At 43.7% G+C, this 16,659-nt stretch overlaps 1 protein-coding gene across 3 annotated transcripts; it reads left to right on the top strand.

Annotated features, from left to right (window-relative positions):
* The first annotated feature begins 8,128 nt into the window (after positions 1-8,128).
* Positions 8,129-12,826, top strand: LOC133911596 (calmodulin-binding receptor-like cytoplasmic kinase 2). 3 transcript variants are annotated; one of them, XM_062353910.1, is made up of 7 exons: positions 8,130-8,623; positions 9,618-9,880; positions 9,958-10,126; positions 10,227-10,316; positions 11,392-11,684; positions 11,835-12,090; positions 12,556-12,826. In XM_062353910.1, the coding sequence occupies exons 1-6, from the start codon at positions 8,395-8,397 to the stop codon at positions 12,057-12,059; spliced, it is 1,269 nt and encodes a 422-aa protein (XP_062209894.1). In that variant the 5' UTR covers positions 8,130-8,394; the 3' UTR covers positions 12,060-12,090; positions 12,556-12,826. The 3 variants fall into 3 exon arrangements, with proteins under 3 accessions (XP_062209895.1, XP_062209894.1, XP_062209893.1); XM_062353911.1 differs by lacking the exon at positions 12,556-12,826 and having other exon boundaries at positions 8,129-8,623; positions 11,762-11,978; XM_062353909.1 differs by lacking the exon at positions 12,556-12,826 and having other exon boundaries at positions 8,131-8,623; positions 11,835-12,429.
* Positions 12,827-16,659: the final 3,833 nt, after the last annotated feature.

The following is a 16,659-nucleotide window of genomic DNA, read 5'->3' on the forward strand; positions in this document are numbered from 1 at the left end:
CATAGAGGGGAAATGATATATACAGAGTGGTGACTTTTCATGAGCATTTGCATAGTTCATAGTGCATAGTGGATAGATGCTGAATACCTAGATCATCTCAAGATGGCGGAGGAAAGTATCTACGAAAAATAGTGGAAGAATGCTCATTGTGCCAGTCAATACTGTCAGGGTAAGATGGTTGTCATCTCTGAGGTGGTGATGGGTAGTTGTAATGACGGGTACAAGCAGATCCACCATCATCTTCAGGGTCATCAGTGTCTCTCAGAGATGTAGGCCTCAGAGGGAGGCGTCGTTGTGGCATGAAATCATCGTCATCGTGATCATCTTGAGCGATCACCGTACGAGCATGTCCTATTTTGATGTTGTTCTTATGCCATCTCGATGAGGTGTGTGGACGTCCTCTTGTATTGTTTCTTGAACCTTCTTCTGTATTGCTCCTTGAACGTCGAGACATTGGTGGCATGAAATCATCATCCGCATCATCCTCATCATTTTCTACGTGAATAATAGAGGTCGGCCTTGTACCTCTTAGGTTCACTGATCTTCATCATCTTCTATGCGAAGAAGTTTAGGATTTCTTGGTTGATCAACTCCGCGTCTTCCGGGAACGCCTAACGCAAAAGAGGAGCATTCGAATAATAATAAAAAGGTAAGTATAGAAATCAAATAGAAAATGAATCTGAGTGTGGGATGCATACTGGTTGGGCAATATTAATATCCTTCTTTGCCTCCTAGAGAAATCTAGCACAAAAGGATGATCGGCTAGTTCGCACATCCTTAGGTACCCTTGACGACGCTCGTGCAAGAGGGCCCTAAGGTCGTAAGTGGTTACATGTTGGAGTGGAGCCGTTAACGCATAGCAGAATGGTCTTGCATGCAATTTGGACGTGGCTTGGATTATGTTGTTTTCCTTGAAGGGGTCTTCTTTCCTCCACGCACAACAGCAATGAAGCATTAAGTGCTATATCGATCATTGTAGGTGTCCATAGAAAGCATATAGTAGAATATCCTACCATAGATTTATAGGATAAATCCCTATATGCCGATGGCTAAAACTTAAATCCCCGATATGTCATTAGGCCCCATGTGTCATTGTCTGTGGTGACCCCGCATGTCATAGACACGTGATGGCATATAAGGGATTTGTGAGTTTTAGCGATGGCATATAAGGATTTGCCCCTTGATTTATTGATACTTGACTGCAAAATTCTAGCTCCGCACAAAAGCACGAAGCCCTAATTATTTAAGAAACATTAAACTAATATTAAATATCATAATTGAAATGTAACCATGCTTAAGAAATAACTACTAAATAAAGTTATATGCTAAAATTATTTGACAAATATTAGATAAATGAATAGTAATTACAACAACAATACAATGAATAAGACATAATATGACTGACTACTATATTATAGTGAATAATACATGTGTCATAAAGAATTACAAGTACACCGAACAACAACACTGCCTCCTCAACGATGACGATGATTACGCACGCAGTCCTCAGGAGTGTAAGCGTCTGGCGGGTGTGTGGCCCTCATCCCAGCTGCCTGCGCTGGCCCCTGCCTCATGTCCCCTTGCCTGTCATCATCATCGTCCTGCCCTATGTGACCCCTACTGAACGTGTATCCAGAGCCGCTAACTCAGCACTGCATGTACTATGATGACGGGTCCTCATAAGGAAGTGTCGACGCCCCTAGAACGTGCTCTGATGGAGTTCGGTGTCCCGAAGGCTCGCCCTGCTGGTATCAATGTGAACCCCTAGGTGCATTGGGATATTGGGGGTGCCGCTGAGGAGATCGGTGAAGCTTGTGGTCTGCATTGCAACAACCCAGTCAAAATCATACGTACCGCTCTAGTTAGGTTTTTGCTGCGTACAGTCAACAACATTCTCATGATGTATCGAAGTTGCAAGCGAATGTGTCATCGTAGTATGAGGAGGTTGTGTCCACTGGGGGCCTGCGAACCCAATGTACACTACTTGGGCTTAGACTCCTGCATGCACTCCATGTCCTCAGCACCGGGTGTGACACATGATGCTCTGAAACCGAAGGTGCCTCCCACGACTGTGCGCGAACAGGTTCATCGCGAGCACTGGACGAGCGCCTTTTGTGGGAGGCACGGGACGAGTCCACTACTGGTATGTCATACCCCCTCCAACGCGGGTCACAACCACCTAGACCATGTATAGCGGATAGGAAACGGGACCCTCTCATCCTCATGTACTCTCGGAGAGGGTTCCGATCCCTCTGTGTTGATGACACGCTTGGTTCCCCACAAGCTTGCTCCACCTGCGTATGCACCGCGTACGCCTCTTCGGTCTGTATAAGATGAGGGTCATGTTAGTAATACGGAGGTTTAACCAATGGAAATCGTTATGAGTACCGCATCACCTACCACAACATGAAGAAGGCGGGCACGATTCTCGGAGAATGGTCTGGTGACCGGCTGTACAAGTCTGCTGAGTAAGGTGGCATGCGTGCGTGGATGGTACCACGAAAGATACTCCCAGTAGGTGCCATCATCGTATTGTCCAGCGGGAACGACGATATCCACTACGGCTGACTCTGTCCACCTCTATATGTGCTCGACATTCAAGGATGCCTAGTCCCACATGCCTCCGGCCCCCTGTGCGCTTCTCCTGTACGTGACATACACAGTTATAATATATTAACATTGATCACCTAAGATACTAATGCTACCTACAACAACACACTTACTCGTGCGCCTGACCGACATCCCGTGGGGGAGGTACTGGTACCACCTGCCGGTACCCGAACTGCCTCCGTACATGCTCAGGCGAATACACTTCCACGTTGTTCATGTACAACAAGAAGCATCTGGTCATTCATAAGCCTGAGTCACGCCAACTATATGATGCGATGAGCCCGCCAGTCGCAATTTCGGCCACTCGTGCCATACGTCATGGATCCCACTCCACGAGATCTGCGCTAAGGACGTCCAAATCATTGATCACCCGAGAGTAGCTACCATAGTCTTATTGTTGACTCTATCTCAGCCTAGCATGCACCCACCGATACCCCATCGTAGTCCTCATGTCATTTGCAATGCCATTAGAGATGTGGACTAGATAGTAGCTCTTGAGCACCTAAGACCGACAAATCGGGAGGTACTTTCATCTCCATAGCTATAAGAGGTGTAGGCAACCTGTTACGGATTCTTTCTTCTTTGATCGTTGGGTTGTATCATACAATCTTCTGTAGGTGGCAGCCAGTACAATATATCCCTAACTGTAAGATGTCGGCTCATAAGGATGTGAGTGAGCTGACTCGCTAACCATACAATATGAGGAACGACATAATCGCTTGTCGTGTTGCAAAACATGATGCCTCCCAGCAGGACGTACAAGTACAACTTATAGTGTTGTATAACTGTAGCATCGTCCGCATCTGGTAGGCATGAACCGAACTATGACAGCCCATAAATCCAGGACATGGAGAAGCCAACATCCATCTTTTCATATGGTATACCAAACCTACAAGATGCAAATGGTCAATGAAGCTTGAATAGCACTACAATATTTGAAGTGCAGTATATAAAAAATAATTACATGCCCTCAACGTAACCCTTCCACTGCTCCTTCGCTGGTCGCGAACTACTAATGGGGCGTCCCTGATTGGCAGCTCAGTTAGCATGACCACGTCTCTCAATGTTACGGCCATCTCGCTAAAAGGAAAATGGAATGTGTACGTCTCAGGACACCACCGGTCGACGAGACCTGTCCGCTAGCAGTGGTTCCTCAATTGACGTGAGAGGTGTCCTGCCACCACCCGCCATGGGAGCTCCAGCCATCATGAGAGCGAAAGGTAGTAAGCCTGCTCGTGAGAGTGGCTCGTGGAATTGAGAGTTCAACTCCTTAATCGTGTGGACACTCCGTGCTCGCAATGGAAGGAACTACAAAAGGTATCAAATACATGTATTGAGTCAGTAGCAAATTATCTTGGAATTAAAAATCACATATAATTGTGGTACCTGCTGCCCTGTGAAAATCATCTGTCCCCTATGGTTCTCGTCATACCGCTACTGAAGAATCTCAGGAAAACCAGCATGAGCCATGACAATGATTTCAAGCTATATGATTCAATAAGTAGGTGAACAACAAATATGAATATATTACAAGCTTCATCGTTCAATACGTATGTGAATAACAAAAAAGAATATACTACACTCTTCATGGTTCAATAAGCATGCGAATACCAAATTAGAATATGTTACAAGCTTCATGGTTCAATAAAATGCAACAACTCTAAAACACTACAGTTTGATAGTGCATGATAGTTTACTGTCGGGTCGGGCATGTCCTCCTGTCATGGCTAGGTTGTTTGCAAAGTTTGTATTTGCTTAAACTGTCAACAATATCTATTTTATCCATGTCACCTTGCAGCCTTGTGAATCTAGGCCTTCTAGAATCCGTGTGTCGTGCTCGGGGATAAGGTACCCACATAGGCCTCTCAATCACTTTGTAGCTACTTTCGATGTTGAAGGACCGTATATTTGGAAGCCATGTGCTCCTCAATGCATCTATCATGAAGTACGGTACTACGTACTGGGATCCATCATTATCACCTATGTCCCTGCAGCAGCTAAGATATGCGAGCACATGATATGATGCAGTTTTAGCTTATTGCATGTGCACTTCACCTCGTGAGGCCCAAGTTGACATTGCTGCATGGAGTCCCCTGCGCTATACCCTATGGTGGCACATAACCTCGAAGTCATTCTTGGCCATGTCGTAGATTCTCATTCGATGAAAGTATGCCTTGTTCTTCCTTCTGGATAAGATTGTTTCCACCTTAGGTGCGAACCGCCGTTCTATAGAATATGAGCTCAATGATGGCACACAACGGAAGGCCCCGTACTTCCTTTAGGACATTGTTGAACGCCTTTGCTATATTTATTGTCATGATGGTGTACCTAACATGGGATAAAAAAAATTTAGAATGCCTATTTGTATAAGATATTGTTCAATATGATCATTTAAATTCTAAGTGCTAACCTAGCACTGTGAGTGTCATGGATTATGGCACATCGCTCCGCGGGCTTCCCCACTATCCACTGGCTAAACATAGCACGTGAACGGCTAATGATAGTTTGTCCCCTAACTATTTACGTTCGCAGATGGTCCTCCTGTTCTTGTTGATCTATCATCATCTTGTGAGTGGTCTCATTTAATTCTCTTCATATCTCGTTGAACTTCGCATGCTGGTTCTACAGACACAAACCTTCGAATTTCTTTACAAGAGACTTGCTACGGTATCTTCTGTATAGGTTTGCTCCCAAGTGGCGCATGCACCACCTTCTCTCCACATCAGGTCATGCAATGGAGTAGTTTGTGCTATCATGCAATACGTCCAACGCATGCAGAAGGCCCTTGTTGCGATCAGAGATGATGCAAACTCGTTCCCTATTGCCCACGAGACGTGTCCTCAACAAAGTGAGGAACCACAACCAGCTATCATTGCCCTCACTCTCAACCATTGCAAAAGCGAGAGAAATTATCTGATTATTTGCATCCACCGTCATCACTGTCATAAAGGTACCATAGTACTTGCCACTCAAAAATGTGGCATCGACGCATAGAATCGGTATGCAATATCTGAAAGCTTCAATGCATTATCCAAAGGAGCAGAATAACCTAATGAGGTATCCATCAGTGGTGCTGTATGACCCATTCTCTAGTTTGATCGGCTCATCCGCCATCGCCCACTGTCTCTAAATTCATCATGGCAATCTTCTGCAGTAGTCTCGGAGCATAGTTATAAGACTCCTCGAAGCTTCTAAACAACATCTTCAACGCCTTCTGCTTCTCTCGCCATACGATGTGATAATTGGTTAGCATACCCGTCTTAGTCTGCATCTCCTCCATAATGGATTTTAAAGACAAATAAATGTTCGCGCCAACAAAGGTGATGAGGAGTTGGGCTATGAACCTCGCATCAACGGTGTAGCTCATATTCCTAATAGCCTCTTTGCTGGATGTACGTGGGGTGTCTCTGCTGATCACAAAATAGTTCTCATATTTCGGCTTATGTGCTTGTACGAAGTAAGGACAAATCGGATGCTTGATACACCTGACCTCATACTCCGTAGGGTTAGATCAGGCGCACTTGTGGTCTCTTCTTGTCATTACAGCATAGTTGCTAATAAAGTAGATGACCTTCCCCCTTTTACGAAACTGTTGCTAGATCTGGATGTCCCTATTCTGGTATCCCCAGTTAGATAAGGTGTTATACTCAACGACGGTACAATCTAGCAAACCAGCATCACGAAAGTACTAGATCGTCCGACACCGATCATCATTGTCAGCATCTTCTTCATCCCCGCTACCACCGGCTTCATCATCCATGCATCCTGCATCTACATCAAAAGGGTCCACTCTAGTTTCCTCTTTACCAGAACTACTCTTCCCTACATGCCCTCCATCATCTTCATGCATCACCTGCTGGCCTCATCTTTCCACGGTAGTCACTGCATCACCATGCACCAGTCGTGGCACTATATTTACGTACACCCCATATCAAACTTCTCCTCCAATACCTTGTGTGAGTACAAAGCATATGCGATGTTCCTTCTCATCTCGAATAACGTATGGACAATAACCGAACTGTTTGGAGCAACCTATGACCGCACACCCTCCATGACAATAGTATAGGATTGCTGTTTTACACGCAAAAGGGTCATAATATATGATTTCAGGTCATCTAAGTCGTTAGTTACCTCAATCGAACTCTTTATGTGCTGACAGTTCTGAATTGTTATGAGCCTCCCATGCAAAACTACGAGACATTCTTAATAATAAATATGGAAAGTCATAGCATATCTGCTAAGCAAAGGTACATCTAATAAAATTACTACTAAGTTATTTGCACAATACACATGCTAAATATTTAAGTAATTAACAATGCTAATTAAATCATTATTATTGAATAAAAATGAAATAATTAATATTCAATATTGAATTAAAATATTATTTAAACTAACATGAAAGTTATATGGAGCAAATATTCAATCTTATTATAAATTGACACTGCACTATTAATCTATTCATAGATTCTTTATGCTGAGTGAGTTGAGGGGAGTAATTGAGTCTACGGTGAGTACAAGACACCAAAAATATTCCTCTATTTTACTTCATAGCTGCTTCTTTTATTTAACTAAGGCTAGGAGTTCATGTGTGCATCACTATTTTAATGGATTGTATTAAAAAAAACTAATGAAACCAATGCACACCACTATTAATTAAAAAAATCAATTTGATAATTTATCGGTGTATTGTGATTTGAATCGAATCTTTCTGTCCAACCCAAGGTTTTTGACTAATCAAATTCGTGCTAATTACTATTATACAATCTACTAACCTAAGAAAATAAGTACTATTATACAACATCATGCTAATTACTATTGTACAAATTGACGCTAATTACTATTACACTAACTAAGCAAATAATCATATTCATATAATCAAACTAAGCAAATAATTGAATAAATGTAATTAAATAGATTAAACACTCTACTTACTCTAATTACTATTATTGCTGCAAATACTAATTAAAAACATAATTTAAGTACTTATTGTATATCGTGTTGCTGCTGCTCCTCGTCTCGGGCTGATTCTCATCTTCTCGCGCTACTGTTACTCCTCACTTTGCGTTGCTTCTCCTCTCCTCCCTGTGCGCTACGCTGCTGCTATTCCTCACCTTGCGCTTCTGCTCTCCTCTCGTGCTAATACTACTCTTCAGAAGCGCGCTCTCATTTTATAGCAAAAAATGGTAGCGCGAGGATCACTAATTACCGGGGACGACAGAGACACGAAATGACGGTGAGATAACTCGACGTGACCGCATCAAAAGCAGAGACAAGATGTGACCGCGCAGCAGCCCATGCCATATTCGGTGTTTAAGGTGTCGAATACGATACTATTGTCCATATTTGATACTTATGGTCCGAGCCCACCGTTCCAAAGTTTTTTAAATTTGAATATCAAATACGAGTATTAGATTTGTAAATATATCGATCCGTTATTTTTTAAACAAATACGGTGATATATATATTATCTATTTTTCTATTTTTACCTATGCAACCGGAGCTTAAGATGAAAAAACATATGCTGTGTCTACATGGAACGAAAGGCACCAGGTCTTCCTTCCCACCCGAACCAGTCCACCTCGACGCGCCGAAGCAAGATCTCGAAACCCCACGGTTCTGACCCTTCTCTCTCCCGGCTCCTTCCTCCTCCGTGTCATCAACTCGTGATCAAACCGCTGCTTTCCAACTTCCAAGCCATCAAGGCAGCAAAGACCCGTCCCTCCCCTTCGTCTCCGCACGCGGCGGGCGCCTCGCCACTCGTGCAGTGCAACCCAAAAGGCCAAGATGAGGAGCGGCAGCGGCGGCGGCCCGGCCGGGAGGCGGAGCGAACCCGGCGGCAGCGGGGACCTGTCTTGCTTCTCCGTGGACACCACGGCGTCGTCCGCCTCTGCGCGCTCCGTCAATAGCGGCCGCGGGATCTCCTTCCTGGACGCCTTCCGCTCCTGCTTCGTCCCCCCGGAGGCGCGCTCGCCGGAGACATCCTTGTCCGACGACTTCCACCCCTCCCACCAACGTACGTATACACAGGCATCTTATTTCTCCATTTCTCCACTGGTCTTGCATTTTTTAGGTGCCTATTTCAATCCAAGATGATATTTTTTGCCGTGAAAGTTAGTCCTTTTTATGTGCGTTTTTGGAAATATCTTTTCTGAACGGAAAATTTTGGAAATATCTTTGTTCGTCAACTATTTCAGGTCAACGAGTACTATGGTACGACGACTTAATTGAGATGATAATGCTGGAAAAGGGCCATCGTGCGATGAACAATTTTCGAAATATTTTTTTTCTCCAGTTAGTACTGTCTTTTTTGTAAAAAGATTTGATCTTGATCTTTGATTACTTTTGCTTTTACTCATTACTCATTACTCATTTAGTAGCATGTCTACAGCAATAAGATTATTTCTACACTGAGCTTTACTTTAATCGGACGTGTGCGACACTCTTCGCCTGTTTATACTCTATGGTTTTCTTATTTGTTTGTTTTCCATTTGTCACCCTTTGATCATGCCCCCCCGGACCTATCTCAGTCAATTTTTAATACGACTCACCATAATATAAGCAATCCCCTTTCCACAAGGTATCATTTGTCAATTTCCTCTCTGATTGAAAGAGAATTTGAGAATCTATAAATGGTGGTGAATTGTGCCCTACCCGTTTAGTTCAAAGTTCTGATGATATTAAATATCTTACTGATGTAGACATAAGTTATCTTCAAATCAGTGAGGACCCAGAACAAAAATGACCAGGTGTCTATTAGGTTAGAGATTCAGATGTTACACTTGTCGGTTAGAGAGTGTTATATAGATCTGATACATATGATGAATTACTAAAAAGCGAAAAATTATATGATGTCTTGTGCACCTCCACCTTTGAAGGTGGGTCCGCCCCTGCCTGGAATGGGCATTGTTGAATTCATTGTGCAATACACGTAAAACACTTTTTACTATTTTTGCTACACGTGTTATTATATGTTTCGCTTCAGGTACTTACCTCTGTTAAATCTGCAGTCTCACAGTCAGTAAGTTCACATGGTTCTAGCAGTGGAAGCACTTTTGGGAGCAAGCCATCAGGTAGAGGACTGTACAGTCCCATGCACAGGAATTCTTCAGATAAAGAGATCCCTGGCCGCACAAATTTCTCCTTGACAGAGATCCAGAAAGCAACCAAGAACTTCTCGCCAAACTTGAAGATTGGGCAGGGTGGTTCTGGGACTGTATACAAGGGTCAGCTCGCTGATGGTTCTCTCATCGCCGTCAAACGGGCCAAGAAGGTTTGTTCTTTTTTCTTGTGTTCTGTTGTGTAAGCTGTTTCTCGCTACAAGGCTATATGGGTTGTCTTTCTTTACAGAATGTGTATGACAAGCATATGGGTCGTGAGTTCCGGAACGAGATTGAGACATTGCAACGCATTGAGCACCTGAATTTGGTTAGGTTTCTTGGGTACTTGGAGTTTGGTGGTGAGCAGTTGATAATTGTTGAGTATGTTCCCAATGGGAATCTTCGAGAGCACCTTGAGTGTAAGAATGCCGTGGTCCTGTGACCTGTCAATGTCTCGTTTGCAGTAGAAGTGCAATGGTTTGTATTATCTGTGTCTTACATGAGGTTAGCCATATGCAGGTCTGAATGGTAAACTTCTGGAATTCTCACTGAGATTGGATATTGCAATTGATGTGGCTCATGCTATTACATATCTTCATACCTACTCAGGTAATATGAAGTTCTTAACTTCTTATATCTTCTTTCAGCTGCATTTTGCTCCGTAATTTGCCAGATTAATTGGTATTTTATTCCTAGATAGTGTCAGGACATGAATCTTTGACGTTCTAGTATGTATCTGCAGATTCAAAAAAATTCTTTAAAAGTTGCGTAGTTCAACGCTTCATTTTTATTCGGTTCAGAAATTATACTGTAGCATTCATAGTTAAAAAAGGTTGTTATGCGTTATGCTTGTCTACCTTTGCTGACTGAAACCAACATTGGATACTGCTGGAACAGCTATGGCAAGAATAATCAACACCTCATATAACAAATATTCAAGATTCATAATTTCTAATACGAATAGGAAAGCTGCCAATATTTAATTGGGACTGAACTGTCCAACCCATAATTGGACCAGCAGAGGCGGCATGCTAACAGGGAAGAAATGATATCTCTATTCCAAATATTATTTTTTACTTGCTTCATCATGTCCTTAAACAGTAGAAAGGAACAAACATTTGCTCTGTGAGAGTAATTCCCTCGTTAGTATGTCCATCTATTCCCATTTATTCCCCATTTGAATGGTAGTGCCTGGTAACCTGCTCTAATGCACTAGACTTCCTGCAATGAATGACACTGGATAAATGTCTGTTTCTTATTTTTGTTACTACAGTACATACACTCACAATAGTACTGTGTGTACTATCTTTGATATTTTTACATGCTATGCATCCAAGACTTCTTCTATGAAAGAGAATATCTTGTAACTAAAACTGGAAGCCCCCTGCCCACAAATTTGTGACTAGCATTGAGCCAGGCCTCTAATTACAAGAGATTAAGCTAAAATTTCAGATATCCATTAGATGCAAGTTTCTATGCTAAATATCTTGAAGCAAAATCTGGATACTAAGAACTTAGGCTTTGTAGGGCTTGATCTGCGGATGGTGGGGTGCAGACTTCTTTTGTTGCATAGCTCTACATTTAAATACAGAAATGTAACTTTAAAGAAATCAACTCTGAACATTGATCTAACCACTTGAATCATTAGCGATTTAATGCCGACTCAGATAATTTATCCATGCAGACCATCCAGTCATCCATAGGGACATCAAATCCTCAAACATTCTACTAACAAACAATTGTCGAGCCAAGGTTGCTGACTTTGGATTCGCCAAACTTGCTCCAACTGATGCTAGCCATGTTTCTACCCAAGTCAAAGGAACAGCAGGCTATCTTGATCCAGAATATCTCAGAACGTACCAACTCAATGAGAAGAGTGACGTCTATTCCTTTGGAGTCCTGCTGGTGGAGTTAGTTACTGGGAGGCGCCCTATAGAGCCAAAGAGGGCAATCATTGAGCGTGTTACCGCAAAATGGGTTAGTTTCTGTCACTCTAAACATTATCTTTGCATCTCCATTGACTTCCATTATCTGATGAAACGGATAAAACACAGTTATGCAGTACAATATCTTAACAACCAGTATTCAAATCTGCTTCCTCCATGTACTATTGTACGGTCTGTATAGGCAATGGAGAATTTTGTGAAGGGCAATGCTATCCAGACACTGGATCCAAATCTGGAGGCAACGGACGCAATCAACCTGGCAGTCGAAAAGATGTACGAGCTTGCTCTGCAATGCTTAGCTCCGACAAAGAGGAACCGACCGAGCATGAGGCGCTGCGCAGAGATCCTTTGGAGCATACGCAAAGATTACAGGGAGTTGGTTGTACCAACCTCGGCAATGAACTGAAGCAGCTCATCTGGAGTAATCAAAAGAAAAGGTGCGCTCCAGTTTGCCTATCTTCAAAGCTTGGCGCTATAGAGCACCCAATTGCTGGGATTCTTTCAGTTACGCTGTAAGTAGTTGTGACTGGGACTGATGGCCTTCTTAGATGTTGCGTGTATACTAGCTACCAACCAGAGAGGGTTTCTTAAAGTCTTCCTACGCAGTGTGCGTAAACGGTTGCTGTGAGCAAATAGACATGAATATGAGTATATAATGGTGTGTGTATCTCGTAGGTTTTTTTGGTACTGGTAGATGTATTTCCCACGAAGTAAATGCATATTCTGTATGATGAACAATATTCAGTATCTGTATTTTATTTGCCTGGTGTTCATTCTGTGCCTCGTCTACGACACAGATGCGCAGAACTCACTGTTGTACTTTTGGAACGAGAACTTCCTGACAAGCAGCTTATCATTAAAAGCTTCTACCTCTTGATGAATTTTCTTTTATTGAAAAGCAGGTCCAGTAAGCACCTGCTAAAAGGAGCTTATGCTTCTCCAGAAAAAGTCGGGAGAGACTGAGGGAAGCGCAATGCATGGCCTAGTGTCAAACACATCCTTTGCAGAGAAATCATGCTGAAGACGCAAACTGTGGAGTTTTTGGACAGCCCAATAGGCCTCATTGTGCCATGTAGTATTTCCTGGCACGGTAGGCCGAAGGATGCAGAACACTGTCATGTATACCGAGCTTGACTCCTCTAAGAAAAAGAGTATGGCTAGTTGGCGACAACGTGCCCGACAAGAGGTCACGCGCAGAACATGATGGCGCCGGCGCTAGCCGAGACCGAGCCCTCGCCGTCGCCGGTCTCCAAAACCTCCGTGCGTCTCCAAACCATCGGAACAACTAGCGACTGTGCGTTCGACGGCCGATTTTCCACCCTCACTACTCTTTCAACGCAGCGCTATTGTCTGCTGCCTCGAACGAGGCGCCGGCCCCATGCATGGTCTCGTCCTCGTCCCCTGTTTCGTGACATCAATTTGATCACGTATGGGCCGTAAGATTGACGTGAAAAGTGTGGTAGAGAGTGTGCTATACGAAAATCTACGGGAGCATGCACGATAAGGCCACCGACCACGTTGATCAAAGCATCCCAACCTTGACGCCGCCGACCCTCGTATCAACAGCGTCGCTAGCTGTTTCTTTGGAACGTGGTGTGGTGCAGGCAGCAGGCGCCGTAAGGGGCTGCCTAGGTCAGCCCGCGGGACAGCCGCGGCAGCTGGAAGCAGCCGCGCTCCCGGCCGGCCGTCGAGTTTCTCGCGCACAGAGCTACCAAGTGTACCAACTTGGGACAAAACGCGCCGTCGGACCACACCGCCACCAACCTCGCAATTCGGGGGAAGGAGGAGGCGAGGCGGCCGCGATTAAGGGGGCGGAGGAGGCGGGGCCGCGATTAAGGGGCGGAGGAGGCGGGGCCGCCGCCGCCTCGGGTGTAGGCAGCCACAGGGGCGGTGAGCGGCACGTACAGCGATGAGGGTGGAAGCCGAACAGTACCGGGAAATAATACAGGGAGGGGTATTCGTTCTATTTTTTTTTTTGTTCTGGCCATAAAAGGTTATTTTTTCTTCTTCTCCTCCGGTAAATGGCTCAACTGGTTAAAAGACGCCTCATGATATCCCCTCTAACTAGGGGCAAAATTGGCTCGGAATTGGACATATATCACTCTATCCAAATTCTATTTCATATTTTTTTCTCGGTTAGACACGGATATTGTCGGACATGAATATGTTACAGATAGTATCGGTGATGAGTATGAATCGAATACATATAAAAAATGATGCAGTAACGGATAATTTTTTATCGGTGGCACACGAAAACGACTATTGACACGCTGTAATCATTTGGCATTCAACATGCCAAAAATTTAATCCTAACTATCCGATAACTATAGCAATATATGACATCTTACGAGGAGTCTAACTAGCACATATCCGTATGGTTAGTACCCTAGCGACACAAGACTATTTGACACGCTGACATTACATAAACATCACACTAAGTAACTAGAAGTATTAGTACCGAGTATTAAGTCATTGGCAGGTGGTAAAAAAAGAACATAGACCTCACCAATCATACACACCAGCTATTTTGCCTTGGAGTGTGATGTGTACTAGGCAGGGCTGTTGAGTCATGAAAGCTAGATATCTGAAAGCTGTTATTTGAAACTATCCGAGAAAGACTCTGGTATATCCCAATCTGAGGGATAATGACATAACAAAATTGTAACCGAATCCGATATGAACACTCGGAAACCAATGCCAAAACCGGCAAATATCCAAAAAATGTATAGTCAAATTCGATCCGAACCTGCTCGCTCGGTCGGTCAGCCGGTAATTATCCGATCCGATTTCACCCCTATCTCTAACCAGTCCAACCCTCTTTTTAGGTGGTGCCCAACCGGTTGAAAAGGTCTGATACATAAAGTTTTGGTGTACACAGCGGCATAGGAACAAATATGAAGTTTTGGAGCAGTATAATATAGCCATCGATCTTTGAGTGGCATATACATAATGTTTTTTGGGCAAATGGCATAGACACAAACTTCTCATAAGAAAATTGGACGGCTCGGATTTCCGCAGGAAAGTCAGCGGTTCGTCCTCCACAACATCCTATTAGCTGTTAGAATCCAAGGCCTCCAAACAAATTTATAAGGAAATTTAATATGGCAGCCATTCAAAAGCAACGTAGCAATTACAACAGCAGCAACCGTGTGGAAGGTGTTGCCAATGTTGACGAAGAGAAATCCGCACTAGAAAGTGCTGAGCTCTAGAGGAAGATTGCAGCGCCAAAGCTCAAGAGGAAGATGGCTTTCTTGAAGCTCAAACAGATGGGTTCATGGTGGTGTAGATACATTTTTGAGAAAATGGCATAGATAGAAGTTTCCCATATATGTACCTATAGAGATAACCATCGTGTATCCGTAATAGTTAAAAGAATGCAAACTATTTCGTATACGAGGGACTTGGTCATGTATGGGTTATTAGTCCACAACTCACACGTATATATTAAATCACGGGCCACTCAGAAGATAGCTGCCCACATGCTCCACAACCTACATGCGGAATAATGTGCCGAAACAGGATCCAACACACGTCATACTGCTATCTGGAAGTAATTAACCCACCATATCTTTCCCGAGGATATTAAAGTATATGCAATGGGTGATAAATGCATCCTCTTAAGGGAATGACTTGGAAATTAGAAATTCGAGTACTATACACGTCAGTTCATGCATTGCAATTATATATGGAAACACGAAGCAAGATCTCTTTTGCAAGAAAACTGAGCAAATTATGACGTAAAAACTCGAGGAATATGACGCAATTTTAATCATACTTGGTTTACAAATGCTTCTTATGTCCCTCGTAAGACCCAAATCACCGTAACAAAGTTCTGAGAAAGGGAAGGGCAATGTATTTGCACCCACCTCCAAACCGACTGTCCAAGCTTGTATATAGTGTCACCAAATTTGTTCGAAATGGAGAGAGGAAAATTAAAACAGCTGGACAAAAGGCAAGCACAACCAGCCAGACAAAAACCCCACGCCGCCCAGCTTCCGCCGAGAAAGGCAATTCTGTATGAGAGTGTAGATATACGGGTTAGCTGGTTCGTTTATTTTTTTTATCTGATATCTATTTATCCGACCATTAATTCTCTCATTTTTTCTATAATTTTTTTCAACTACTTCTTCAACACGAATCTCAACATAAATGAACTATCCTAATAGCCTATACGTCCATACGTCCATAAGTGCTAGTGAAATTTCCCCTTCCAGCTTTTGTCCACCCAATCGATCCTAAACCCTAGACTTTAGATTCACTCGCTCCGCCACTTGCCGGAGTCCTAATCCAGCCATGCGGACCTAACGGAATGCTTCAAGGATACTGGACCTGGTGTTCTTCACCGTGCAGCTTGAGGCGCCGCCGCCTAAGGCTGTACTCCCGCCTCCAACGCTGTCGACGCCGCCCGCACGCTCTACCATCGTTGCTGCTAAAGACTCTACTGTCCCGGCGAATACGCCTGTGGTGGTTTGCGCGCTGAACTGTCAGTGGACTGCGCATCACGATGCGCTCAATCCCAAGGTAGACTCCGTCCCAACACCCTAACCCTTGTCCAACTCTGTTGTTGCTATTTCCACCGTGGTTTCTGCTACTGGTTCGATGCGACCTGCATATCTCTCCTGCTTTTCGTGCCCTGGTTTGGGTTTTGGTGCTGGTCGTGCTCTCGCATAGGTTTAGTGTTTGTTTCATGCACCCAACTTGCCCCTGATGTTGCGATCAAGGCCGGTGATCGTGGAGTCGCCGGTAGGAGGTGGAGAAATTTGCAATATCGGACTTCTTTGTTATGCTTCAGGAGGTATCTGCGGGATTCTTCCGCTCGATATTCGGGTTGTGGATCTGCCGAAATGGAGCCCTTTAGCAAACATGACCCTCTTAGAACATGTATGTGATTTTAGTGATTAATGATGACATAGTTAATAGGACTAACTTGTTTATCAAGTATATGTCTTAGTAGGTCTTATGGATACAATATATGAAGAAGCCACCGAAATTGAACTCAAGAATGG

The sequence above is a fragment of the Phragmites australis genome, chromosome 3, assembly GCF_958298935.1.
Source record: "Phragmites australis chromosome 3, lpPhrAust1.1, whole genome shotgun sequence".
Classification (NCBI taxonomy): Eukaryota; Viridiplantae; Streptophyta; class Magnoliopsida; order Poales; family Poaceae; genus Phragmites; species Phragmites australis.

What these genes read in the sequence shown, in the direction of transcription:
- LOC133911596 (XM_062353910.1), top strand. Translation starts at nt 8,395, where the DNA reads ATGAGGAGCGGCAGCGGCGGCGGCCCGGCCGGGAGGCGGAGCGAACCC. An exon ending in CTTCCACCCCTCCCACCAAC is followed by an intron (nt 8,624 to 9,617) that starts GTACGTATACAC and finishes TTAAATCTGCAG; the next exon opens with TCTCACAGTCAGTAAGTTCA. An exon ending in AGCGTGTTACCGCAAAATGG is followed by an intron (nt 11,685 to 11,834) that starts GTTAGTTTCTGT and finishes CGGTCTGTATAG; the next exon opens with GCAATGGAGAATTTTGTGAA.